This window comes from Podarcis raffonei, chromosome 15 (genome assembly GCF_027172205.1).
Source record: "Podarcis raffonei isolate rPodRaf1 chromosome 15, rPodRaf1.pri, whole genome shotgun sequence".
NCBI lineage: Eukaryota > Metazoa > Chordata > Lepidosauria > Squamata > Lacertidae > Podarcis > Podarcis raffonei.
The window spans coordinates 375962-403121 of record NC_070616.1 but is presented as its reverse complement, the minus strand read 5'-3'; the positions used below and the strand labels follow the sequence as shown (position 1 = coordinate 403121).

Genomic DNA, 27160 nt, shown 5'->3' with positions numbered 1-27160 from the left:
GTCTCGGGGAGCATCTGCAGCCCCAAACCTCTGGAGGGCGGCACTTTTTGGGGGCGGCAAGTCTGGCCTAGAAGTTGCTGCCAGCAGACGCCCACAAACTGAAGCGGCCCGCCGCCGCCTCGCCGAGGCTCTTGCCGGCTGCCGCGCGTGGGAACTTGGAGGCGGGTTTCGCCAGCCCGACCTGGAGAACGAGATCCGCGCACCTGAGTCACAGGTGTGCGCCGGAGAGCGTTGAACTGGGAGGCTGCCAAAGAGTTAACTTGGCGAGCGCGCAGGAGTTTCTCCCTGGGAAGATTTCGAGCAGCTCCTGATTCTTCTTCCTTGGCAGGAGGGCGCTCAGGTGCCAAGGTCGGCTGCCAGGTGCCCCGGAGCCTTTATAAAGCCTCGGAGGCGAGATCGAGAGCTCCTTTCGGCCCCAGGCAGGCAGCGTCCCCCATCATCATGTGGAGGGAGATTCTGGCGCACAGGAACTACCTGATCGTCCTGCTGACCCCTTTCCTCTTTCTCCCCCTGCCCCTGGTCCTACCTTACAAGGTAAGTCGCTCTCTGGGTCCTGTGCCCCATCGCCATGGAAAAGGAGAGTCGTCGAGGATTCACAGAATCCTAGAATTGTAGACCTGGGTGGGACCCCGAGGGTCATCTATCCCAACCCCCAGCAATGCAGGAATCTCAAGCATCCATGACAGAGGGCCACCTGTCACCCAACAAACGAGAGATTCCCTTGCCCTGTCCCAGCGGCTGCAGGATCCAAGCAATGAAGCCATCAAGACACAGTTTTCTTTTATGAGCAGTGCTTAGGGTGAAGGATCAGCTGTTGAGCTGCACAGGGTTTCGCTCCCAGAGGAAAAGTGGGGGGTCGAGGTTGTGACACCACAGTCCCTTTGCAGAGGGAAAACCCCCCTCCCATCTCCCAGGCAGTCCCCAAAGATGGCAATAACAATAGAGAGAGAACACCATGTCCCGAAGAAGCAATGTTTCCTTTGCCATTTCCGGAACACGCTGAAGAGGCGAGCCACCTCAAATTGTGGCACCTGAAAAGCAGCTTGCCTCTTCAGCAGGAGGAGCGACTGCTGGGGACGCTGCCGATAAGGCCCTGTTGGTGTTGCGCTGTACAGAAGGCAGATGCGACAGGTAATTTAACATAATAACAGAAATTGGAGGTCCTCCAAGCATCTTCTAACCCAGGGGTCAGCAACATTTTCCAGCCTTGGGCCGGTCCACCGTCCCTCAGATCTTGTGGTGGGCCGGACTATATATATATTTTTTTGGAGGGGAAATGAACCAATTCCTATGCCCCACAAATAACCCAGAGATGCATTTTAAATAAAAGGACACATTCTACTCATGTAAAAACATCCGGACTGTCTGTGGGCCGGATTGAGAAGGCGATTGGGCCGCTTCCAGCCCACAGGCCTTAGGTTGCCTACCCCTGTTCTAACCTGATGGCCACAGCGTGGGGGGGGCAGGGGGGAATCTAAATGAAATGGGAAGCAACAAGGTGGAAGAGCCCTGCAGGTGGAGCAAAGTGTCTTTAGTTGTGATTCTTACATTGCAGAGGGTTGGACTAGGTGAACTTTGGGGTCCCTTCCACCTCTATTATGAGTCTATATGAAGTGGGAGAAATGGAAGCACTAGCTTTCTCTTCCTCCGTGGATTTGCCCAGTCCTCTTTTAAAGCCATCCAAGTTGGTGGCCATCCCTGCCTCTTGTGGCAGGGAGTTCCACAGTTTAAGGTCAAGTCTGGGTTTCTGTGTGCCTTGGAATACAACTCGGAGGCTTTGCATGCAGTAGCCTTCATATTGCAAGCTCCAAGAAGGATCCAGGGAGAAGGTTTGGCAGCTGCAGGAGCCTTTCAAATTTCACCCCCCCGGCATCTGTGGAACCGTCTCCCACAACCTGCTCCAGTCCAAAGTGCCTCTTTGAGGGAAGGGCTGTGTTGCTGAGTGGTGCTGAGCACCTTTTTGGCATGAAGGAGGGTGTCCCAGGTCCAATCCCCAATGGCAGTGCTGGGAACAACGCCAGGTATTCTCCTCAAAGAGTCACTGCCTCATTCCCAGGCAGGCAGCTTCCTATGCTGGAACCTTCAGAGAGAAGTAGAGAAAAGTTAAGAGGCTTTTGGTGAGGAAAGGAAAGGAAAAATAGCTTGATGCCTGGAAAAGCAGGTAAAACTCAGCTGTTTTGGAGAAGATAAACTACACCATTCATTGGTAGCAGATGATCGCCTCCCATTAAGGAATCCTGGGAACTGTAGTATGCTAAGAATCATAGAATGGTAGAGTTGGGACCCAAGGGTCATCTAGTCCAACCCCCAAAGAACACACAAATCAGACATTTGTTCCCCACCCAGTGGTGCTTGCACTGGCTGGCAGCAGCTCTCCAGCTGGCAGCAGCTTTCCCCAGGCACTCCCTGCCACCAGCGACTGACCCTGGGACCCTCTGCAGGCTAAGCAGGTGCTTTGTCACAGAGCTGTGGTCCTTTCCTTTAAAACCCCACCCCTTGCAAGATCAGGGATCTGGAGCAGAGAGGTGCAATTTGGGCACAGGACAGCATTTTTAGCAGGACCACCTCCTTCTGTCCTCTGCTGATGCTGCTGCCTTCATGCCCGTTTCCCAATTACATAAGCAGCCTGGCCCCGGAGCCAAACGGCAGCCAGCTCCCATCCTGGACGCTGAGTTTCCTGCTTGGACCCCTTCCAGCTCACTCCCCGTCTTGCCCTCCAGGTGTGAAGGGACTCTGGCTGCAGGGAATGTGTCAAAAGAAATGAATGCTGGGCAAATAGACCGGAGAGAGGGTTCCCTGGGCCAGATGGGCCAAGCCTTGATTTGGGGGAGGACACTCCCACCTCTGACCCACTGCAAAATCCTAACCTTTGGATAGGAAGGTCCCAGGAGTGGAGATTGGGGACTCTGGTCTCCCAGGTCTCAGTTTGACACCCCTAACCGCTAGACCATACTCCTTGCGTGGCAGAAGCTGTGGCTTCTTCCTCACCCTCTGAGATGATCACCTGAATCTTTCTGAAAGCACGACACCTCCACTTTGGGAAGCTTCTTCAGTGCTGAGCTACAGAGCAGAGATGCTTTTCCCACCTCCCCAAATTGGCCCTCAGGAACATTGGAATCTGCCTCACACAGAGTCTGACCAGGGGTCCATCTAGATCAGGGGTCAGCAAACTTTTTCAGCAGAGGGCTGGTCTACTGTCCCACAGACCTTGTGGGGGGCCGGACTATATTTTGGAGAAAAAAATGAATGGATTCCTATGCCCCACAAATAACCCAGAGTTGCATTTTAAATAAAAGGACACATTCTACTCATGTTAAAACATGCTGGTTCCCGGACTGTCCGCGGGCCAGATTTAGAAGGCGATTGGGCCGGATCCGGCCCCCAGGCCTTAGTTTGCCTACCCATGATCTAGATTATAGATTTGGGGAAGGTGAAAGGAAGGTGCGTCGTTCACATGGAGCATCGCTGAACTGTGGAACTCCCTGCCACAGGAGGCAGTGATGGCCATCAGCTTGGATGGCTTTAAAAGAGGATTGGACAAATTCATGGGAGAGGAGAGGGCTGTTGAGGATTGCTAGCTAGGGTGGCTCGGTTCTGCCTCCTGAATACCAGTTGCTGGAAACTGCAGGAGCAGAGAGTGGCTTTTATGCTTGGGTCCTGGGGGTCTCCTATTGGGGTATCTGGTTGGCCACTGTGAGGACAGGAGGCTGGACTAGATGGGCCACTGCCCTGATCCAGCAGGCTCTGCTTATGTTCTTAGGTACCAGTGTTGCCTGCACAGACGGGCAGCAGCTCCCCAGGATTTCAGTCAGGGGGTCTCCCCCAGCCCTACCTGGAGATGCCATCAGGGACTGAACCTGGAGCCTTTGTGAATGCTCTAGCACAGATGTCTGGTTCATCCCACTAGAAACAGAATAAGATTCTAGTCCTCATGGTTCTGGATAAATGGATGGTTTCAACAGGAACATAGGAAACTGCTTAAAGCCGAATCTGGCCATTGGTCCATCTACCTCAGCATTGCCTACACTGACCGGCAGCGACTCCCTGGGCTTTCAGATGAGAGATTTCAGTAGTCCTGCTTGGAGATGCTGTTGAGAGTTGAACCTGGGGCCTTCTGCATGCCAGACAGGTGCTCTAGCATAAAGCTCTTATTCACCCTCCTAAAGCTTTAAACAAGTCAGCCTGGATAGCTCAGTTGGTTAGAGTGTGCTGCTGAATAAAGCCAAGGTTGCAGGTTCGATCCCCATAAAGGACAGCTGCATATTCCTGCATTGCAGGGGGTTGGACTAGATGATCCTTGGATCCCTTCCAACTCTACGATTCTTTGATTCTAAGTTTCTGGTCCTCATGGTTCTGGTTTAACTAGGAATCCACTTTATACCGAGTCAGAGCCACTGCTCTGTCTTGCTCAGTGCTGTCTGAACTGACTCTTCAGGGCAGGCATAGGCAAACTCAACCCTCCAGATGTTTTGGGACTACAACTCCCATCATCCCTGACCACTGGTCCTGTTAGCTAGGGATGATGGGAGTTGTAGTCCCAAAACATCTGGAGGGCCGAGTCTGCCTATGCCTGCTCCAGGGTTTCACACGAGCGCTCTCCCCAGTCCTACCTAGGGAGGCCATCAGGGGTCGAACCTTCTGCATGCAAGGCAGGTGTTCTGCAACTGGGCGATGGCCCTCCTTAAATCAAAGTCCTGCATGGTCTCTTTCAACCCACAAAGAAGGTGACGAGGGAGCGTGGGAGAACTGTCTATCAATTTTTAAGCCTGAAATGCTTTGACCCCTGGCAGGGGTCAAGAGGGCAGAGGCTGGGCAGACAGAAGTTACACTTCAAGGGGCCAGAGTTCGCCTCTTTGCTCCGAGGAGACCAGAAGAGTCCGTGACTAACCTGATCTCCTGTTTCCACGCCAGCAATTGGCCCAGAACTTTTGTCCTTTATTACCTGCAGGTTCTCCTCTGCCCCGTCCCAACTCAAGTCCAGATTCTGGTCCTTATGGTTCTGAGTTAAGGTCTGATTCAAATAGGGACTGAGGAAGTGGCCTTATTCCAAGCCAGACCCTTGGTCCACTCAGCTCAGTATTGCAGACTCTGGCTGGCAGCAGCTCCCCGGGCTTTCAGGAAGAGAGTCTTTCTTCGCTGGCCCTATTTGGAAGTGCCACCGGGGACTGAACTTGGGACCTTCCGTACGCAAAATTAGAGCTCTGCCACTAGGCGGTGGGCCTTTTCCTAGAACTAAAGTAAGATTCTAGTCCTCATGAGTTCAGCTAAAGGGCTGGTTTCAAGGGGAAATACTTGGGGATATTTCATGAGGAAGGGCCTTAGCTTGGTGTTCGAGCCCCTTGCATACAGAAGAGCCAAGGTGAAATATCCTCAACATGTCCAGTTTTTTTAAAAAAATAACCCAAAGAGATGAGTTCTGCCTGAGACCCCAGAGATGTGCTTCTAGCCCCAAACTGTTGGTGAGCTGCAATTTAGAAAAAGACAATTAAAAAGGGAGCCATGGTACAGGTTTACTTTACAAGATGAGGTTCTTCCTGTGGCAGGGAGTTCCAAAGTTTAACGCCATGCTGTGTGAAAAGAGTCCTTCCTTTTGTTGGTCCTGGATCTCCCAGCAAGGGAGGTTTTCTTTTGCCTCTTGACATAGCGAAAAGAGCGAGAGGAAAAACTTTATTCGCGTTAGCCAATGGCCATAGCAACCATAAAACATTACAGTATATGCAGAAATTTGATGTAAAAGCACAATTTAAAGTCCTGAATCAGCAGTCAGTTAGTGGCCCTTATTCTGATTGCCCCTGCCATAGCGAAAAGCAAGTTTTGCACAAGGCAGAGTAAACAGTCCCGTTTTAAAAGCAAACCCAGATCTGCTCATTACTCATCCACCACAGGCTGCATTTGCCAAGGTGATAAAGCAGCCATAAAGCGGTGATGGACCATAAATGAGGTTGTGTAAATCAGCGAAAGTTGTTTCTGCCTTGAGCCAATTAAAGTCGCCAAACAAGAGGGTGAAAACAGCCAGGCAGTGATTCCTAAACCGCGTCCACATGGCACAATTAAAATCCACCTGCAAGCCTGCTTAAATATCACGGCTCTCAGCCAAGGAGCGCCTCCGACCTTCTTTCCTAGAGGCAAAGTGGCCCCTCTCAGGATAGGACCACCCGTAATATCCTTTGGAGGGAGGGGGAAAATCCAATTCTGTTTCCATTTACTGTATCTGTTGCAGTTGCATTGCAGGGGGTTGGACTAGATGACCGTTGGGGTCCCTCCCAACCCTACAAGTCTATGATTGTGTGATTATCGATTGCATTTATATCATAGCTTTTTCTCCAGGGAGCTTTAAGGTGACATACACGGTACTCCCCCTAATAATAATAATAATAATAATAATAATAATAATTATTATCTGTTCCCCACCCATCTGGCTAGGCTTCCCCAGCCACTCTGGGCAGCTTCCAACAGATTAAAAACACGATAAAACGTCAAACATTAAAAACTTCCCTGAACAAGGAGGCCTTTAGATGTCTTCTAAATGTCAGATAGTTGTTTTTCTCTTTGACATCTGGTGGGAGGGCATTCCACAGGGCGGGCACCACTACCAAGAAGGCCCTCTGCCTGGTTCCCTGTAGCTTTGCTTCTCGCAGGGAGGGAACCGCCAGAAGGCCCTCGGAGCTGGACCTCAGTGTCCGGGATGAACGATGGAGGTGGAGTCGCTCCTTCAGGTATACTGGGCCGTTTAGAGCCTTGTTTGATCCTCACAACAGCCCTGTGAGATAGTTTAGGCTGAAAGGCAGCGACTGAGCCCCAAGGCCCACCCAACATGACAGAGAGGGAGGATTTGAACCCTGGTCTCTCCCAGCTCCTATTCCAACACTCTAACCACTGCACTACACTGCCTCTGGCTCCAGTGGAGTCAAATTACAAAAAAAGGGAACTTTCTAACTGTGAGAGCTTTTCAGCAGTGAAACGCACTCCCTTGGAAAGTGGGGGTCTTGCTTTCCTTGGACAATTTTTAACTGAGGGCGACCATCTGTCAAAGATTCCTTAGCTGCAATTTCTGCATTTCAGCAGGTTAGACACTTCCAGACCTACAATTCTATGATTCTGTGGCTGTTTAGCCTCGACGGCATTAGGCATCGGCCGGCCCTCAGGGTTTTCTTCCAGCAAGAGACCCATCTCGGGTGGCAACAGGGGAGGAGAAACACCAACCCTGCGGGGCGGGCAGTGAACTCTTCTGCCCTTGGCAGCACGCTCATGCCGCAGAATGGGCAATAAAACAGAGCATTGTGCTGAAGTCAGCTGAGGAGGAGGAAAACAGAGATTAATGGGGATGATGTGGCTGATAAGAGGCTGTTGGTTTCAGGAAGTTCTTCACCTGTCTCTCGCTCTGTTGCTACCCAGGAAGCAGGATCCCGAGCCAAGGCAGAGAGCACAACAATTTAGAGAAACAAAAGAGGCTTCATGGTCCACAGCCCAAAGAAAGGGCTGGATCTGTCTTGTTCCAGAGGTTTCAGAATACCAGTTCCTAGAAACCGCAAGAGAGGAGAATGTTGCTCTTGGGCTTGTGGATTTCCCTTGGGGGCACCCGGTTGGCCACTGTAGGAACAGGAGGCTGGACTAGGTGGACCACTGACCTGATCCATCTAGGTTCTTCTTAAGGATAGCAGAACCTCCATGTCCAGTGGCAGTCTACCTCTGAATACAAGATAGTAACATCTTGGAGGTCCTGGGCCTCAAGGAAATAAGACTGGCCTCAACCAGGGTCAAGGCCTTTTCGGCTGTGGCCCCGGCCTGGTGGACCGCTTTGTCACAAGAGACCAGGGACCTGAGGGATTTGGCATCTTTCCGCAGGGCCTGCAAGATGGAGCTATTCCGCCAGGCCTTTGGCCGGGGTCCAATCTGACTCCCCCTCTCTCCTTATAAGAACTTGGCATGAAAGTGGCCCCCCAACCTTTCTCACAGGCTCATATGAGATCAGTATAAACAGTTAGGCCTGGTGAGCATTTACGGTCCTCATTCCTATTTTGCGGGTTGCCATCTGATTGGATTTCACTTTGATTCTGACTTGATTTTAAGATGTGTTTTAACTGATGGCTTGATTTTATGGTAATGTGTCATATATTTGATGTTAGCTGCTCTGAGCCCGGTTTTGGCTGGGAGGGCATAGTATAAATAAAATTTATTCTTATTCTTATTCTTATTCTTATTCTTATTGGGAACAACAATTGGAGCATACTGTTGCACTCGGATGCTGCTTGTGGGCTTATCTTTGGGGCACCTGATTGGCCACTGTGAGCGCAGTGCTCTTATTACATTCCGATGGAACCTCCAGGTCCAGAGATAGTCTATCTGGATTATTTGGAGGTATTTGGCCACTGTGAGAACACAATGCTGGCTTAGATGGGCCCACCGCCCTGATCATGTTCATAGAGATGAGAGGCCCATCCTTCCTCGTCAAAAGAAACAGAACATGACCAGCAACAACAGGCAAGCAGCCTTGTCCACGTTTCCTCTCTACCCAGCCACGTGTGGGTAGCTGGCCATTGGGGCTCACCCTAAGCCACCCCCCTTGCAAACAGGAACATCAGAGGAACCAAGGAATCGTAGGTGGAAGAGACCACGAGGGTCATCTAGTCCAACCCCCTGAAATGCAGGAATCTTTGCCCAACGTGGTGAGACTTGAACCCATGACCCTAAGATTAGGTGCCTCATGCTCCACCCTCCAGGATCAGGCCAATGGGAACTTAACTAGTCCAGCATCCCGTCCTCACAGTGGCCACCTAGGTGCCCACAAGCAGGATATCTGGGTGCAAGAGCAACTCTCTCCTCCTGCAGTTTCCAGCAACTCTTGCTCAGAAGTGCTGCTGCCTCTGACCACCCAGCCCCCCCCAATAGCCCCCTCCTGCCTGAAGGGCTCCAATCTTCTTTCCAAGCCCCGCAATCCTGCTCCACGCTCTCCCTGAGTGCCCCCCCTGCTTGCAATGGTGAATTCTTGAGCTTCTGTAATAATAACCTGGGCGGAGAAGCAGAGGGATGGGTTGTATTGTATCTGAGGGCTCCCTTGGACAAAAAACAAGGACACCAGCCAGGAAGACCAGAGCAAAAGAGCAGCCAGTCGGCTTGGTCTTGATTGAAGACTGTCGCAACAGGACTCCCGCCTGCCACAAGGTGGAACAAGCCCCAAACCAAAGAGCCCCAAAACTTTTATTAGCTGCTAATCCCCATGTTACACCCCCCCAAACTACATCATGGTTACATCACGAAAGGGGAGGTCTGGTGGCAGCAATCTGAGCATCCTGGACCCTGCCCCATGGTTCTCCTTGCCCTCCACCAAACACCCATCAAGTGGAACAAAAGAGATCTTTACATTTCCCTGTTTCCCAGCCAAGTTCATCCCACCCTTTTGTCTTCATCTGGGTTTGGTATTTCTGGAATGGCTACCTGTCTGGCACTCAGGTATCAGGATGCCAGGGATTATCACTCAGGCAGAGGGGCTGCTGAGTAGCTGAGCTCACATGTCTATATGAAGTTCTGACGTTTTCCCAGTGAGCCAGTACATAGAGACATTTATCAGTGAATTGTTAACATTTGGTATCGTGCAGCAAAGGCCCTTTGAATAGATAGGAAGAAACTGTGATGAAGTGTTTTGTGGGGACAAATCACAAAAGTCACAAAGGCAATTGTGCTGGTTTTGGTAGTGGGCTGCATGTGCGTGATATCTGCTGGAGGGGCAACCCCCCCCAACCTGTACATAAATTCCTGCAATAGTATGTAACCCTAACCCTAACCCTAACCTTGGACTTTTGCGTGGCTTGAATGAGGGCAAGGAATGCAGGACCGAGTCGGGCCATCCATTGCTTTACCTGTGCATGTCTGCAGCCCTACCCACACCAGGCATGCGGCCCCCGGAAAATTCCCTGGGAAGGAAAGTGGACCTTGAGGCAAGAGTTTTCTCGCTCATGCTCTGCATTGTTGACACAATCTCCAGCTACAAACCTTAAAAACAAATTATGCAGTCAAGCCTTTTTTTGGGGGGGGGGAGTGGAATCTGAGGCACAGCTGAAAACAGAGAGAGCTGGCAACTTCCTTCTCTCTGCCACCCCCCCTTCAAGCAGAGCATGACATCCTCAGGAAAGCCACACCCTCTCATTTGCCAAGAAGGGGACTCACTCTGCCTTGCAGGGTTCTTGTGAATGTGGCGCCCAAGAAAGAAAGAAGGAAAGTGTAATAAACAAAAATCTGCCCTTATTCCCTTATGGGGGACACAAGAGCCCTTATAGAGTCCTTTGTAGGTTCTCTATCGGTCCGAGAAAATAAGAAGCCAACCAGAGAATATTGAGAAGCAAAGCAGCTCGTAAGCCTGATCTTTATTGATCTGTTGCAACAGGGTGCTCCCCTCACCCGCAGGAAAGGAGGAGGACCCAGAACCCAGGTGTGCCCGCCCTTATATAGATATTTTAAATTCCCTGCCCTGGAGCTCCAGACCCCTCCATACATCAAACATACATCACAGAATGGGTATAACCCAAGACCACCCCCCAGATACATCATACCTAAATCACAGAAAAGGTGGTCTACAACAGAAATCTGAGTGCGTTGTTTATCTCCTGTCTGGCAGAAAGAAAACCCTTCTCTTTAACCCCCACCCCCCATTTCTGGGCCATTTCAGGGACTCCCCAGTTATTTATTTTAACCAAAGCAGAGTTAGGTGCAGCAAGATCACCACCTGCAGGCCAAATTGGCCACACACATTTATAATCAGGGGGTAATAGCCAAGAAGCCCAACTCTACACATTTCAAGCACTTGTATCCGTATTCAACTCCTCCCACAAGAATCCTGGGAACTTTCACCCCCAAAGGTACTGGGAATGGTAGCTCTGTGAGAGGTAAACTATAGTTCCCAGGTTCCTTTGGGGGAAGTCTTAAATAGAGTGTGCATTGGTCACACCCAGGGAGATCTTCGCGGCTGAGTGGGGATTTGAACCCTGATCTCCCAGGCCCTAGGCCAACACTCCAACCACTATGCCATCCTGGCTCTGCAAAGTGTCTTACTTTGCAAAGTCTCCTGCTCCTTCTTCTCTCCCAGACACTGATACAGACATGGACCCTTTGCAAAACTCCCTTCCCCTCCCCACTTTTTTTTGGTAATTTTTTTTTTTTAATCATTTTATATTGTATATAAAACAGAGAGAATGGTTATGTCAACAGGTGAAAAGTAAAGGATGAAAAACAAAACGATAAAACAGGCACATATAAAACAGAGAGAACGGTTATGTCAACAGGTGAAAAGTAAAGGATGAAAAACAAAACGATAAAACAGGCGCATAGAATGAGCACAGTTGCACATGGGTTAGAATAACAAAGTCCAAGTAAAGAATATCGGTGTTATCTGATTATCGTGTCAAGTTCCAGATTTGCCAGGCTTGTGCCAACAGTTATCTTGAAAAAGATGCTCCCATTGTGCATGTCACAAAGAAATGTCGTCACTGAAATTGCAATCTTTCTGTGATTTTCTCCATTATCGTTTTGTAATGACCAGATCCAGGTGCTGTTGGCAGAAATTGATTTTCTAGATAGATTTCAATTGGGGTTTCGGCCTGGCTTTGGCAAAGAAACCACCCGGGTCGCCTTATATAATGACCTCTGTCAGGACAATCTTTGGCTAAAGGCTGGTATATAAATCAGAAAAATAATAATAAATAGAGTCATAGAATTGTAGCGGTGGAAATAAGAACAACAATATTCCCAAGTGAGTGCTACCAAATGGTCAGTGTAATATTCTGGGCTGTTTTCCATTGAGTTGCGATGACGATTTGTGCTGCCAAGATCATAAGGTAAAGGTAAAGGTACCCCTGCCCGTATGGGCCAGTCGTGTCCGACTCTGGGGTTGTGCGCCCATCTCACTCAAGAGGCCGGGGGCCAGCGCTGTCCGGAGACACTTCTGGGTCACGTGGCCAGCGTGACAAAGCTGCATCTGGTGAGCCAGCGCAGCACACGGAACGCCGTTTACCTTCCCGCTGGTAAGCGGTCCCTATTTATCTACTTGCACCTGGGGGTGCTTTCGAACTGCTAGGTTGGCAGGCGCTGGGACCGAGCAGCGGGAGCGCACCCCGCCGCGGGGATTCGAACCGCCGATCTTTCGATCGGCAAGCCCTAGGCACTGAGGCTTTTACCCACAGCGCCACCCGCGTCCCTGCCAAGATCATATATGAGACCAATTCTTTTGACCGGTGCTTTTTTTCCTGGGGGGTACACAGGGGTACTCATACCCCTAAACATTTTGTGAATCTAAGTTTGGCCTCATTGAGGGCCAGAATTTCAATATGAGTAGGAAAACGCTAAACATTTTCCTTTTTTTAGAAAAAAAGCACTGCTTTTGACAATGTGCCCCCAAAATATCCAGTAACATTAATTTTGGACCTTGGTTCCTTTGGTAACATTTCTCATTTCTGTCAAGATTAAATTCTGAGAATCTTGCAGCAGCTTATATCCCTGCCCCCTATAGATGGCATGTACTGAGTTTATTAGGGACGTGGGTGGCGCTGTGGGTTAAACCACAGAGCCTAGGACTTGCCGATCAGAAGGTCGGTGGTTCGAATCCCCGCAATGACGGGGTGAGCTCCCGTTGCTCGGTCCCTGCTCCTGCCAACCCAGCAGTTTGAAAGCACATCAAAGTGCAAGTAGATAAATAGGTACCTCTCCGGCGGGAAGGTAAACGGCGTTTCCGTGCGCTGCTCTGGTTTGCCAGAAGCGGCTTAGTCATGCTGGCCACATGACCCGGAAGCTGTACGCCGGCTCCCTCGGCCACAACCCCAGAGTCGTCCACGACTGGACCTAAGGTCAGGGGTCCCTTCACCTTTACCTTTTTACTGAGTTTATTGCGAACCCCTCCAGCAATGAGCTCATGCAAAATGGCCCTTCTCATTTCTTCTGCCTCTTCCTTGCAGGAAGCGCAATGTGGCTACACCATCATCCTGATGGCGCTCTTCTGGTGCACAGAGGCCCTGCCGCTGGCCGTCACCGCTCTGCTGCCCGTCATCCTCTTCCCGCTCATGGGCATCATGGACTCCACCACGGTAAGGAGATGGCCGGACCAAAGAGGCTCTCGGTTTTGCAACTGGCCAGCCATGCAGGGCTGACATGACCTGGCGCCCTCTGTTTGCACCCGGACCACAACTCCCATCAGTCCCAGCCAGGGGAGAACAAAGCATGGCCCTCAATAACCCCTCAGGGGCTGCAGCGTAGTGGGAGAGCGTCTGCTTGGCATGCAGAGGGCCCGGGTTCAAGCCCTAATGGTGTCCCCAGCTGAGACTGGGAGGGACATCTGCCTAAAACCCCCGACAGTCAGTGGACACAAAACTCAGCCAAGATGAACCAAGGTTCTGACTCAGTCAGCGTCATTTTAATTAGGCCTTCAAGAGGACTAGAATCTTAATTTGTTTTCAGAATAGCTGTAGCTCTGTGGCAGGACAACTGCTTTGCATGCATAACACACAATCCCCAGCGTCTCCAGAGGGGCTGGGAAGACCTCTTCCCAGCAACCCTGGAGAGCTGCTGCCGGTCCGAGTGGACAATACTGAGCTAGATGGACCACTGCAGTGATTAAGCGTAAAGGCAGCTTCCTCTGTTCCTCTTTAAATCAGACCTTCAGTTTAGAAAGCTGGTGTGACTTTTAATCTGTTTTTAGTTTGCTGTTTTTTCACTTTTTGAAAGTGTTAAATTATTGTTGTTACTTCTTCTTATGGGTAATATTATTGTCTTATTGTCTTATTGTTTTTTGGAAACCATTTTGAGATTAGTTTGGTTTTCTTCATTATCAAGTGGCATATAAATTTCAGTATTTTTATTAATCAGTAAGTGGCCTGTAAACTCTGGCTCAGCGCTAAAAGGGCAAGAGAGAGGCTTATAGCAGGGGGGCTGGCCCACTGTCCTTCAGACCTTGGGGGGGGGGCGGACTATATTTTTTTGCGGGGGGGAATGAATGAATTCCTATGCCCCACAAATAACCCAGAGATGCATTTTAAATAAAAAGACACATTCTACTCATGTAAAAACACACTGATTCCCAGACTGTGCGGGCCGGATGTAGAAGGCGATTGGGCCGGATCCGGCCCCCGGGCCTTAGTTTGCCTACCCATGGCTTATAGCCTCTCCTGGCTGTCAATGCCCCCCACTGCAAATTGAATCCCTGATCTGGACCTTGTGCAGAGTAGAAATGAGTGCTCTCCACCACAAGAAAAAGTTCCAAAAAGTTTTACTGCAAAACAGTCTTAAACTAGTTACAAAACAGAAACGCAAAGTAACACATTGCTCTAAACAAACTAGCAATGGGGCCAGTCTTCTTTAATTCAGTCCAGGATCTATCCTCTCTCCGATCTCAGAGGGAGCTCCTAAAGAACTTCCTTGTTCAACACTGCCGCTGCTGGTGGTGGTTCCATCTCTTGCTGTGACGCCGCCACTCAGAATGCTCACCCAGCCTCTCCTTGCCGCATTTACCTAGAGTGTAACCTCCTGCCTGATGCAAAGCTCTCTGCAGAGCATGTTAAATATAATGCATTCAAACATAGGCTTGATTAAACTGATATATTTAACACCCCCCCCTCCTTCCCCACAGGTGTGCATGGAGTACCTGAAGGACACCAACATGCTCTTCATCGGGGGGCTGTTGGTGGCCATCGCGGTGGAGCACTGGAACCTGCACAAGCGCATCGCCCTCCGCGTCCTGCTGCTCATCGGGGTCCGGCCAGGCCTGTGAGTCGCTCCTCCTGGAAAGGGGGAATGAGGAGGGGAGGCTCTGGAGGCGCCCAGAGTCAGGGCACCCCACCTGCTTTGCATGGTTCAATCCCTAGTGGCGTCACCATCTCAGGCTGGGAGAAATCCCCCCTGTCTCTAAGTCCCTTTTGTGACAAAAGTCACAAAGGCGATTGTGCTGGTTTTGGTAGTGGGCTGCATGTGCGTGATATCTGCTGGAGGGGCAACCCCCCCCCAAAACCTATACATAAATTCCTGCAACAGACTCTAATGGCTTTGTTCTGCTGATGGAGGGCCAAAGCTGGGGAGGGAGCCATTTCTCCAAAGCCCGACATTTAAGGGCCATGACAGGCGGCCCCTTGGCCTCCACCCTCCAGCACCCCCAAGTAGGGCTGAGGCGCCCTGCTCTGGTGGCGAGAGGAGCTGAGTGCCAGCCTTCTGCCCACCCCGTCTCAGGTACGGTCTCCATCCATGGCAGGTGTTGTAAACAAAAATTGCCCTTTTCCCTTATGGGGTATCCAAGAGCCCATATAGAGTCCTTACGTAGGTTCCCTACTGGTAGGAGAAAATAACAGAGGCCAACCAGAGAATATTGAGAAGCAAAGCAGCTAGTAAGCCTGATCTTTATTGATCTGTTGCAACAGGGTGCTCCCCTCACCCGCAGGAGAGAGGAGGAACCCAGAACAATGGCGCGCAAGGCCTTATATAGACATTTTAAATTGCCCGCCCTGGAGCCCCAGACCACCCCTCCATACATCGTACATACATCACAGAAAGGGGTGTACCCCAAGACCACCCCCCAGATACATCACAGAAAGGGTGGTCTACAACAGAAATCTGAGTGCGTTGTTTATCTCCTGTCTGGCAGACCACCTGTTAATGGTCACTTGATTGGATACCCTGGGGAGCCTGGCCAGTCTTTTGTAATGATAAATACTTAGTTCCTGGGCCAGGTCACAGGCTCACACACTATTCAAACACAGACATACCCTTAAGACAGGATTTGTGAAGGAAAAGACAATGGGGAGGCTTTTCCACTTTGACCTTGCAGAGAAAACATTTGGTCAGTTTGGGACAGTTTGGGAATAAAAAAAGGTTCCAGGTCGGTCTTCCTGTGCTGATCTATGTACGTGCTTGGTTGGTACACTTATGAACATTTAACATCTATCTAAGACCTCAAAATTCCTATCACACAGGCTCCTGATGGGCTTCATGGGCGTCACCGCCTTCCTCTCCATGTGGATCAGCAACACGGCCACCACCGCCATGATGGTCCCCATCGCCCAGGCCGTCCTGGAGCAGCTCCACAGATCCGAGCTGGAGCGGCTGCAGGCCAAGGAGGCCGTGGCCAAGAAGGGGACCGTCAACGGAGGCTTTGAGCTGCAGGAGACCGTCCACCAGCAAGGTAGGTTTGGGTTCAGGACCGTCACCCAGCCCTCCTTCCTCTGAAGCCACCGGAAGGACGTCAGAAGAGCCCCGGAGAAGGATCAGGCCAAAGGGGGAACAACTAGGCCGGCATCCGGCGCTCTCCAGTTGTCGCTCCCCATTGTCTGGTATTCAGAGGTAGACTGTTCCTGGGCATGGAGGCTCTGCTGTTGCAATGGAGCTCTGTAAGAAAAGCTGGATTGGGCCATAGGGGGCCTGTCTAGTCCAGCCTCCTCTTCTCACAGGGACCAACCCAAAGAGAAGCCCCAAGCAGAATCTGAGCCCAAGAGCCCCCTCCTCTCCTGTCGTTTCCAGCAATTCACATCCGGAAGCATTGCTGTTTAGGGAAGCTTTTAATGTTTAACAGACTATTGTACAATGGTACCTCAGGTTACATACGCTTCAGGTTACAGACTCCACTAACCCAGAAATAGTGCTTCAGGTTAAGAACCTTGCTTCAGGATGAGAACAGAAATCGTGCTCCGGTGGCGCAGCAGCAGTAGGAGGCCCCATTAGCTAAAGTGGTGCTTCAGGTTAAGAACAGTTTCAGGTTAATAACGGACCTCCAGAACGAATTAAGTATGTAACCCGAGGTACCACTGTATTTTAATATTCTGTTGGGAGCTGCCCAGAGTCGCTGGGGAAACCCAGCCGGATGGGCGGGGTATAAATAAATTATTATTATTATTAATTATTTATTATTATTATTATTATTATTATTATTATTATTATTATTATTATTATTATATACCCTGCCCGTCTGGCTGGGTTGCTCCAGCCACTCTGGGTGGCTTCCAACACACACACACACAAAGTAAAAATCAAACATTAAGAGTAACAATCAGATCCTATATAAAAAGTCACGATAACTTTAAAATAAACAACTTATACCAAATAAAGCAATATGCATTAGAATCCCATAGTAAACACTAAAATTAAACATTAGTAAGTAATAATTGCACCATTTACACTTACCAATTACAATAAAAAATTACTCATCTATCATCGATAAAAATAGCACAAAATCTCAATACATAAAATACCACAAATCATACAAAACGATGTAAAAGGGTTAAATGAAGAAACAAGGTCCTCACCCAGTGCTCCAACCACTAGGCTACCGCTGCCTCTCTCCCAACCTTGCTTGGGCCAGCCTGACTGCCCCTCACCAACCCCTCCCTCGCCTCCCGCAGTGAACGGACACGTCGTGACTGTGGAGAAGGAGAAAGTGTCCCACGAACAGCAGCAGCTGGAGAAGAAGCACCTGACCTTGTGCAAAGGAATGAGCCTTGCGGTGTGTTACGCGGCCAGCATTGGGGGAATCGCCACCCTGACGGGGACCACGCCCAACCTGGTGATGAAGGGGCAGATGGACGAGTGAGTACCGAGTCAGGCTCTGGCCTTGGCCCTGGGGGAGGATAGTCTGGCTTCCGTAGGGCCCGGGACCTCTCAACTATGGTTGTTCATGGACCTTAAGGTCCTCTGTGGGCAGACCAGGAGAGGCGGTTCTGCAGATACGAGGGCCCTAAGCCCCAAAGGGCTTTAAAGGTCAAGACCAGCACCTCTGGTGGCGAGGGGGTTCCTTCCGATTCTATGACCCCCATTTGTTCTCTGCTTGAGCTACACTCATAAGGAGAAGGAAGAGTCCCTGACTCAGAACCAGGGATGGATCTTCTTCACATGGTTGTATTGGTTTGGTTAAAGAGAGGTTGGATAATCGCCTGTCAGGGAATCTTTAGCTGTGATTCTTTCCATGTATAGAATTGTTTTCTACACTGCCTCATCACGAAGTATCAAAGCAGCGTGCAGTTTTATTAACTGCGATTCCTGCGTTGCAGGGATTGGGCGAGATCACCCATGGGACTGTTCTATTATTCCTCCATATTTTGCGATGCGATTCTGCACCCACCATGGGGAGGGGGAAAGTGTGCAATAATTAAAATGCACGGGGTTAACGACATGCATCGCAGACCCACCTCCAAGCCAACGCCGCTCGCATTTCACGGCTCCCCTTTCTCCTCGCCAGCCTCTTCCCCAACAACGGCAACGTGGTCAACTTTGCCTCGTGGTTCAGCTTCGCCTTCCCCACCATGGTGCTCCTGCTGATCCTCTCCTGGGTCTGGCTGCTGCTGCTGTTCCTGGGCGTGGAGTAAGTCGAGACCCACGGGTGATAATGCGGTGGGAAGGTGGGTGGGAGACTCGTGCAGGTGTTAAGGGAGAAATCCGAGGGCTCCCTTGGACAAAAAACAAGGACACCAGCCAGGAATACCAGAGCAAAACAGCAGCCAGCCGGCTTGGTCTTGATTGAGGACTGTCGCGACAGGGGTCCCGCCTGCCACAAGGTGGAACAAGCCCCAAACCAAAGAGCCCCCAAACTTTTATTAGCTGCTAATCCCCATGTTACACCCCCCAAACTACATCATGGTTGCATCATGAAAGGGGAGGTCTGGTGGCAGTAATCTGAGCATTCTGGACCCTGCCCCATGGTTCTCCTTGCCCTCCACCAAACACCCATCAAGTGGAACAAAAGAGATCTTGACATTTCCCTGTTTCCCAGCCAAGTTCATCACACCCTTTTGTCTTCATCTGGGTTTGTTATTTCTGGAAGGGCTACCTGTCTGGCACTCAGGTATCAGGATGCCAGGGATTATCCCTCAGGCAGAGGGGCTGCTGAGTAGCTGAGCTAACCTGTCTATATGAATTTCTGAGGTTTTCCCAGTGAGCCAGTACAGAGATACATTGATCAGTGAATTCGTACCTTTGGTATCGTGCAGCAGAGGCCCTTTGAATAGATAGGAAGGAACTGTGATGAAGTGTTTTGTGGGGACAAATCACAAAAGTCACAAAAGTGATTGTGCTGATTTTGGTAGTGGGCTGCATGTGCATGATATCTGCTGGAGGGCAACCCCCCCAACCTATACATAAATTCCTGCAACACAGGAGAGACCCACATGGAAGAGGGTCACTCCTGCCTCTCCACCCAAGACCAGCATGTAAAAAAGCAGTCAAAGTTCTACTCCTTATGCCTTATGCAGAGTCAGACCATGGGCCCATTGACCTCAGGGCTGCCTGCACTGACTGGCAGCTGTGGCTTGCCAGAGTTTCAGGCTAGGGAGTCTCTCCCGGCCCTACGCAGAGATGACGTTGGGGGTTGAGCCTTCTGCATGCAGTACAGGGGCTCTGTCCCTCAGCTACAGACTTTTGCAGTGCAGCTGGTGTAAGGCAATTTCCTGTGATCCTAAGTCGGGATGGGGTAGGGGGTGAGTCTGAGGCCCCCAAGGAGCTGCTGCCAGCCAGAGCAGACAATGCAAGGCTAAGTGAGCAAAGAGTCTGAGTGGGTTAAGGTAGCTGCTGAGGTCCATATGTTTGGCCCAGTGACACCCACTCTGCCCAGCTGGCTAGGTCTTCTTTTAGGGACTGGTCACAAGGCATTTTGCGATACTCAGTGTTGGAGAGACATTAAGCTCTGCCAGCCATACACCAGCTCATGGCTATCTATCATCTATATCTATCTATCTATCATCTATATCTATCATCTATCTATCTATCTATCTATCTATCTATCTATCTATATCATCATCTCAGTGCTCTCATAAAATTTATACTCTGCTTGATAGCAAAAGAAAACCTCAAGATTCACCTAAAACTTTCAATAAGTGAAAGTAACAATAGACTAAAAGCAGATTAAAACTTGCGTCAGATTTCTAAGCATCTGGACAGGCTTCTGAATGAAATTGTCTTGAACAGGAACCGAAAATGTACAGTGAAGACGTCTGCTGGATATCAATAGGCAGGGAGTTCCAAAGTGCAGCCACATTAAAGGGGCAATTTATTTCAAATGCGGAACAGGGAATTATGTGGTCCGAATCACAACGCAGATCGAAGCGGCCAAACGGGTTCAGGTCAACTGGCAGGTCAACTGGCCCCAAGTTGTGAAAAGGGTTTGTACCAAAATAGGAACACCTTGAACTTGGTCCATGATGAGCAGCCTGTGCAGACCTCAAATCTCACTGCCATCAGCAATTATGCTGCAGCATCCAGCACTAACTGCAGCTTCCAGATCGAGCTTGAGGAGAGTCCTACATGGAGCGCATTGCAGCAATCCAATGACTGTGGCAATTTTTTTGCGGCCGGAGCTGCGCTTGGTCAAAGGCACTTCTGGCCGCGGAGGTTCCCCAAGTCTCTAGGGATGGAGCTGGACCCAGAAGCAGGGAATGGCCCCTCTGAAATGGGTTTTGCCCCCCAGGGGAACCACGACCCCCCGTCTTATTTCTCTCTCCCTTTCCAGCTTCCGGAAGAACTTTGGGTGCGGCACCAACGATTCGGAGAAGGCAGGCTCTCGGATGGCCTACCGCATCATCAAGAACCAGCACCAGGCGCTGGGGCCCATGAAGTTCTCCGAAATCACCGTCCTGGTCCTCTTCGTCATCCTGGTGCTGCTCTGGTTCACCCGGGAGCCGGGCTTCATGCCGGGATGGGCAAGTGCCGCCTTCACCTGGGACGGGAAGAGGTGAGAGAGGGGCACACCTTCCCTGCTCCTTCCTGCCCTGGCCTAGAAATGTCCTGCCTGCTTGTGGATTTCCCTTGGGGACACCTGGTTGGCCACAGTGAGAGCAGGAAACTGGGCTAGAGGGGGCCCTTTTGCAGCTAGGCTCTTTTGATAGAACCTCCAGCTCCAGAGGCAGTCTATCTGGTCCCCCAGGTTCTATGGGGCATTTGACCGCTGTGAGAGTAGAAGGCTGGGCTAGATGGGCTCCCTCTGGCCCGATTCGGCCTCAACCAGACTCGTCTTCTGATCCTCGCCTGCGATGCCCATCATTTCCCCCGCAGCTACGTCACCGATGCCACGGTCGTCATCTTCATTTCGATGCTGCTATTCCTCATCCCCTCGGAGGTGCCCAGATGCGGCTTCCGGAGCCGCACCCCACCAGGAGGTGAGCAATGCTGCCCCCATGCTGCCCCCTAACCTGCAAGTGGTTCACAGAATTGCAGAGGTGGGAGGGACCCCCCAAAGGCCATCTAGTCCAGCCCCAGGGCTCACAGACCCTTTGCATTGCAGGGCAGATCCGGGTGACCCCGGCCCTCCTGGACTGGCCAACCGTTAATCAGAAGATGCCCTGGAACATCGTCATCCTCTTGGGAGGAGGCTTTGCCTTGGCCAAAGGCAGTGAGGTGATACCCCTTGGGCTGCTGCTATTATTGTTGTTGTTGTTGTTGTTGAATCGTTTAGTCTTGTCCGCCTCTTCATGACCCCCTGGACCAGAGCACGCCAGGCACTCCTGTCTTCCACTGCCTCCTGCAGTTTGGTCAAACTCCTGTTCATAGCTTTGAGAACACTGTCCCACCATCTCGTCCTCTGTCGCCCCCTTCTCCTTGTGCCCTCCATCTTTCCCAACATCAGGGTCTTTTCCAGGGAGTCTTCTCTTCTCATGAGGTGGCCAAAGTATTGGAGTCTCAGCTTCAGGATCTGTTGTTGTTGTTGCTTTTTTCTGGGGAGACGCAGGGGTACGCATACCCCTAAACATGTTGTGAACCTTTGTACTTTTGTCCGTTTATTGTACAGTGATACCTTGGTTTACAACCATAATCTGTTTCGCGAATAGGGCCTCCCAAAAAAATTTGTTGTAATAATAATAAAAAGGGTTGCAATAATAAAAAAGGGACACACACTTTAGGGTTTGACGTGGTTGTAATCCAAAACGGTTGCAAACCAAGGTACCACTGTTATTATTTTCCCCGATTTGAACTATAAAATGGAGATTTTCTTGAGTCAAAATGAGGGTACCCCTAAGCATTTTTTAAGAAAAAAAGCACTGATGATGATGATGGTTTTCCCTCCTCCCCCGTCATTTAATCTCCACAACACCCAGTGAGGTAGGTAAGACTGAGCGGGAGAGGGACTCAGTGAGCTTTATATCCAAGTGGGGGATATGAACCCTGATCTCTCCCTGGTTCCTAGTCTGATGCTCTAACCACTACACCACCACCGCCTCTCACTTTCCCACGAGGTCCCACCGAGATGGGTGAGTGACCTGACTCAGATCAACATCAGCAATGACTCATCCAAAGCACTAGGGGGCGCCCAAGCAGTGCTGAACTGGCATTCAAGGGATGAATGACTTGGCTGCTCTGTTATCCCCTGGGAAGCTCAACTGCAACAATATTATTTTAGGAGCCCACCCTATACTTGGGGCTGCAGGTCGCTCTGAAGTCTTTTTAATGCTGCGGGTTTTTTTAATTACTGCAAGACACCGCACAACCTTATCGTGATGGGTGGTTAAGAAATAAGAATAAGAAATAAAAATCATAGAACAGGAGAGTTGGAAGGGACCTCCAGGGTCTTGTTGTTGTTTAGTTGTTTAGTCGTGTCCGCCTCTTCGTGACCCCATGAACCAGAGCACGCCAGGCACTCCTGTCTTCCACTGCCTCCCGCAGTTTGGTCAAACTCACGCTGGTAGCTTCGAGAACACTGTCCCACCATCTCATCCTCCGTTGTCCCCTTCTCCTTGCGCCCTCCATCTTTCCCAGCATCAGGGTCTTTTCCAGGGAGTCTTCTCTTCTCATGAGGTGGCCAAAGTCTTGGAGCCTCAGCTTCAGGATCTGTCCTTCCAGTGAGCACTCAGGGCTGATTTCCTTCAGAATGGAGAGGTTTGATCTTGCAGTCCATGGGACTCTCAAGAGTCTCCTCCAGCACCAGAATTCAAAAGCATCAATTCTTCGGCGATCAGCCTTCTTTATGGTCCAGCTCTCACTTCCATACATCACTACAGGGTCTAGTCCTGCCCATACAGGAATCTCAGCTGAAGTGGAGTCGGGGAGCCGCGCTTGTGTGAGAAGCCAGGATCTGTGCCCCTCTGTCTGGTCCTCCATCAATGACACCCCCCCTTGTCCTTTTCCCTTCCAGGCGTCTGGTCTGTCCAAATGGCTGGGGAGCAAGCTGACCCCCCTGGAGACCATCCCTCACCCGGCCATCGCCTTTGTGCTCTGCCTGCTGGTTGCCCTCTTCACCGAATGCACCAGCAACGTGGCCACCACCACGCTCTTCCTGCCCATCCTGGCTTCCATGGTAAGCGTGGCAAAAAGGAAGGGCTCTTTTGCGCAGCAAAAAGGGGTTAACCTGCGGAACTCCCTTCCACTTGGAGGGGTTCCAAAGAGGGTTGGAGACATTCGCAGAGGAGGAGAGAACTGTGGGTGGCCACAGGGGCTGCGCTGTGCCTCTGTAGCTGGAGGCCACAAGGCTTCTGAATGCCAGTGGCTAGAGACCACAAGAGGGAAGAATTGCTCGGATCCTGCTTGTGGGTTTCCTGTTGGGGCATCTGCTCGGCCCCTGTGAGGATAGGAGGCTGGACTAGACGGGTCCTTTAGGGCCAGATCCAGTTCTTCTTACGGAAGTCTCTTGTGGTAGCAGAACCTCCATGCCCAGTGACAGTCTACCTCTGAATCCCAGACAATGGGGAATGACAGCTGGAGAGTTCCTGCTGCTTGTGGGCTTCTTGGGCCCCCTTTGGACTGATCCAGCCAGACACCCCCACATCTCCTCCTGCCTTTTGTTGCCCCCAGTCTCAGGCCATCTGCCTCAACCCCCTCTACGTGATGCTGCCTTGCACCCTCTCCGCCTCGCTGGCCTTCATGCTCCCGGTGGCCACCCCTCCCAACGCCATCGTCTTCTCCTATGGGCAGCTGCACGTCATAGACATGGTGAGTGAGTGTCACGCCGTTGTAATAGTAATAGTAATAGTAATAATAATAATAAATTATTTATACCCCGCCCTCCCCAGCCAAGACCGGGCTCAGGGCAGCTAACACCAGGTATAAAACAAATTGATTGAAATACAACTTAAAAACAAGATTAAAAGACAACATTAAAACATTAAAATGCAGCCTCATTTCAGTGGAAACTCAAATAAAAAACTTTTTAGGGATGAAAACATCAAATCTTCACCAAGGCCAACTATCCAGACTGGGCCTATGTGGGCCAGAAAAAGCCAGGGAAATCCCCAAATAGGAGTTCTGCCACAGAAGGAAAAAGGGGAAGAGGATCAAGTTGATTCCAAGCCAAAGGCCAGGCGGAACAACTCTGTCTTCCAGGCCCTGCAGAAAGAAATCAGATCCTGCAGGGCCCTGGTCTCAAGAGACAGAGCGTTCCACCAGGCCGGGGCCAGTGTTGAGAAGGCCCTGGCTCTTTTTGAGGCTAATCTGACTTCCTTAGGGCCTGGGACCTCTGGGGTGTTGCTATTTATGGACCTTGAGGTCCTCCGCAGGGCATACCAGGAGAGGCGGTCCCATAGGTACGAGGGTCCTAGGCCGTGTAGGGTTGGAAGGGACCTTCTGGGGTCATCTAGTCCAGCCCCCGCAAAGCCAGTGTCATCACCTCAGGCTCTGCCCATCCAGGAGCTTCCCTGGGCAGGGGGTGGCAGAAAGAGATGGGTGGTTGTCGACTCCAGCACCCTCTAATGGCCCCTCCTGCCGTGGCGCCCGGTTGCCTGTTCGGACTGGTGGGGAGGACGGCAGAGGCCAGCAGTGGGTGGAGCTAAGGCCAAGGAGAGGCGGAGCCAACTCATTCCAGCTTTGCCCACCCCCCATCCTCCTGCGAAGAGGAAGGTGGAGGAAGTACAGTGATATCTCAAGGCACATCTAGGATGGCTGCTCTTTCTTGGGGCAAGGGGGATAGAGCCCCTGCTTGGCATGCAGAAGGTCCGTGCTTCAATCCCCAGTATCTACGGAGCAGGTTCAGAAGGCCCCTTTCCTGAAACACTGACGAGCTGCTGCCAGTCAGTCCAGGCAGAACCATAGCTGTCAACTTACAGATTTGAAAATAAGGGACCAGCAGCCTCAAAAATAAGGGACCAGCAGCCAAAATAAGGGATTTTATTCAACCAGCTGAAATACAAAGTAAAAGGGACCAGATAATTTGGGAGAGCAGCGCCGGTTTTTAGCCCTTCATTTCCAGAGCTTGCTGCTCAAGACACCAGCTGATGAAACACTGCAATTAAATAACTAAAAGCAGCAACCACTTTTCGAGCAAAACGAAGTCCAAGTTATGAAGATGCTGCTGCAGTTCTGTATCTTTTCTCTTGTGCTCCATCTGCAGCTCTCAGCTCCATCAGGCGGGGTGGGAGGAAGGGGGGGGGAAATAGCGCCCAAAGTAAGCCTGCAGATCAGACCATTTATGCTAGTCTACCACTACAGATCTATGGGAGAAGCGCTCTTCTGGCATCCTGACCTCCTCTCCTTGTGTTCCCAGGTCAAAGCCGGCTGCATGCTGAACTTACTGGGGGTCTTGACCATCACCCTGGCCATCAACACCTGGGGCTTCCCCATCTTTGACCTCCACAATTTCCCAAGTTGGGCAAACGGCACCGCAGGTCAATGCTGAGCCCGGGGAAGCGGCTCTCTCGCAAACACGCTTCGGATCCTCGAGTGGCAACTCCTACGCTCCGCCGAGGGGCCGGCTCGCTTGGGGGGCCGTGGAGGCGCAAACGCAGCCTTCCCAAGCCGGCAGCAGCTGTGGACGGGGCTCCCCTCCCTCCCTCGCTGGAATTTCTTCTGCCCCAGTTTTAGCAGCCTTGTGGGGCTTAGCAGTGGGCACCTCACCTCACAGACCCAGCGCTGTGGGGCAGGCAAGAAATGGCCCCCTCCCAGATCTCCACCCAGCACCATCTTCCCTGGGCAACACACCACAGGATCATAAAGTTGGGAGGGGGACACCCAGAGGCCATCTAGTCCAGCCCCCTGCAATGCAGGAATCGCTTCTCAAGAATCCCTGGCAGGCTCCCGTCCAACTTCTGTTTAAAAGCCTCCAGAGAAGGAGAGTCTGCTCCCTCCTGAGGTCATGGAATTGTGGAGGAGGAGGGGCCCCCAAAGGTCATTTAGTCCAACCCCTGAGATGCAGGATCGTTTCATCAGACGCAGAGCGCTGGCGTGTCTGGGCGTGTCTTTCTGCCGCTGGTCTTTTTTACAGGTTGCTGCCAAGTAGTTCTGCGTGAGCCGCAACAGCGGGCAGGCAGAGCCAAGACACCCCCAACCTCCTTGTGACCCCCACCAGCCGCTGGGCACCGTGGGCACCGTGCCCTGTTGGTGCCTCCCATCTTCCAGGGAGGTCGGGGCTTCCAGGCCCCTGGGAAAAACACAACAGCTCTTTTGTGCAATAAAGAAAGTGTGGGCCAAAACTGCATTGTGGTTGTTCTCATGAGTTTAAGGGGATCTGTGGATCACACAGTCACACACATACACAGAGTCAATTTAAAGCGCTTTTATCTCACTCCAGGCCAAAAAATAATAATCCATAGTACCTCACAAATATCAGTGATAACAGAGTCGCCGAGCTCAAGTTTTAGAGACCCAGCACAGAAGGAAAGAGCGTCCGGAGGGAAGAGGAAAAAAGCAAGCTCTGGCACTAGGTCTTATCTATGGTTATCAGGGCCGGATTTAGGTTTGACAAAGCCCCAAGTTACTGAAGGCAATGGGGCCCTTTATATGTCCAGCTGTCCTTTGTCAACAACAAATTGTCACTGCTTTTTGTGTTGAATATATGCTATATGATAATTAGTGGACCTAGTAGGTATCTAAAGCCATTTGCACATGTTGTTGCCATGCAAGCAGTCCATGCAGAATGTCGGCACCCTATATATAGAAATGAGCAAACCAGGGATATTTTAGGGAGCAGGCGGGAACCATGACTTACATCACAGGAGCCGACACAACACAAAACACTGTTGCTGTATGTAGGTTTTATTTGTTTTTTATCTTATATTTTGGAAAGGCACATCCAGGGTTTTTTTCCTTTAATTCTTTTTGGGGGGGGGGCCAGGAAAGTGGGGCCTTAAGCTATAGTGTGTTTAGCTTATACGTAAATCTGGCACTAAGAGTTATGCATTTCATTACATTCATAGCTCATCTTTCCTCCACGGAGCTCAAGGTGGCATATGTGATTTGCCTCCTCCCACAACAACCCTGCGAGGGAGATAATAATAATAATAATAATAATAAT

General features: G+C 50.8%; 1 protein-coding gene across 1 annotated transcript; it reads left to right on the top strand.

The window, feature by feature from the left end:
* The first annotated feature begins 318 nt into the window (after positions 1-318).
* SLC13A2 (solute carrier family 13 member 2) lies at positions 319-26847 on the top strand. Its single transcript, XM_053366355.1, has 12 exons — positions 319-534; positions 12942-13070; positions 14609-14745; positions 15942-16150; positions 17364-17547; positions 18197-18319; positions 20459-20680; positions 21001-21104; positions 21230-21342; positions 23075-23236; positions 23731-23868; positions 25415-26847. The coding sequence occupies exons 1-12, from the start codon at positions 442-444 to the stop codon at positions 25544-25546; spliced, it is 1746 nt and encodes a 581-aa protein (XP_053222330.1). The 5' UTR covers positions 319-441; the 3' UTR covers positions 25547-26847.
* Positions 26848-27160: the final 313 nt, after the last annotated feature.

What these genes read in the sequence shown, in the direction of transcription:
- SLC13A2 (XM_053366355.1), top strand. Translation starts at nt 442, where the DNA reads ATGTGGAGGGAGATTCTGGCGCACAGGAACTACCTGATCGTCCTGCTG. An exon ending in ATGAAGGGGCAGATGGACGA is followed by an intron (nt 17,548 to 18,196) that starts GTGAGTACCGAG and finishes TCTCCTCGCCAG; the next exon opens with CCTCTTCCCCAACAACGGCA. An exon ending in AGCTGCACGTCATAGACATG is followed by an intron (nt 23,869 to 25,414) that starts GTGAGTGAGTGT and finishes TTGTGTTCCCAG; the next exon opens with GTCAAAGCCGGCTGCATGCT.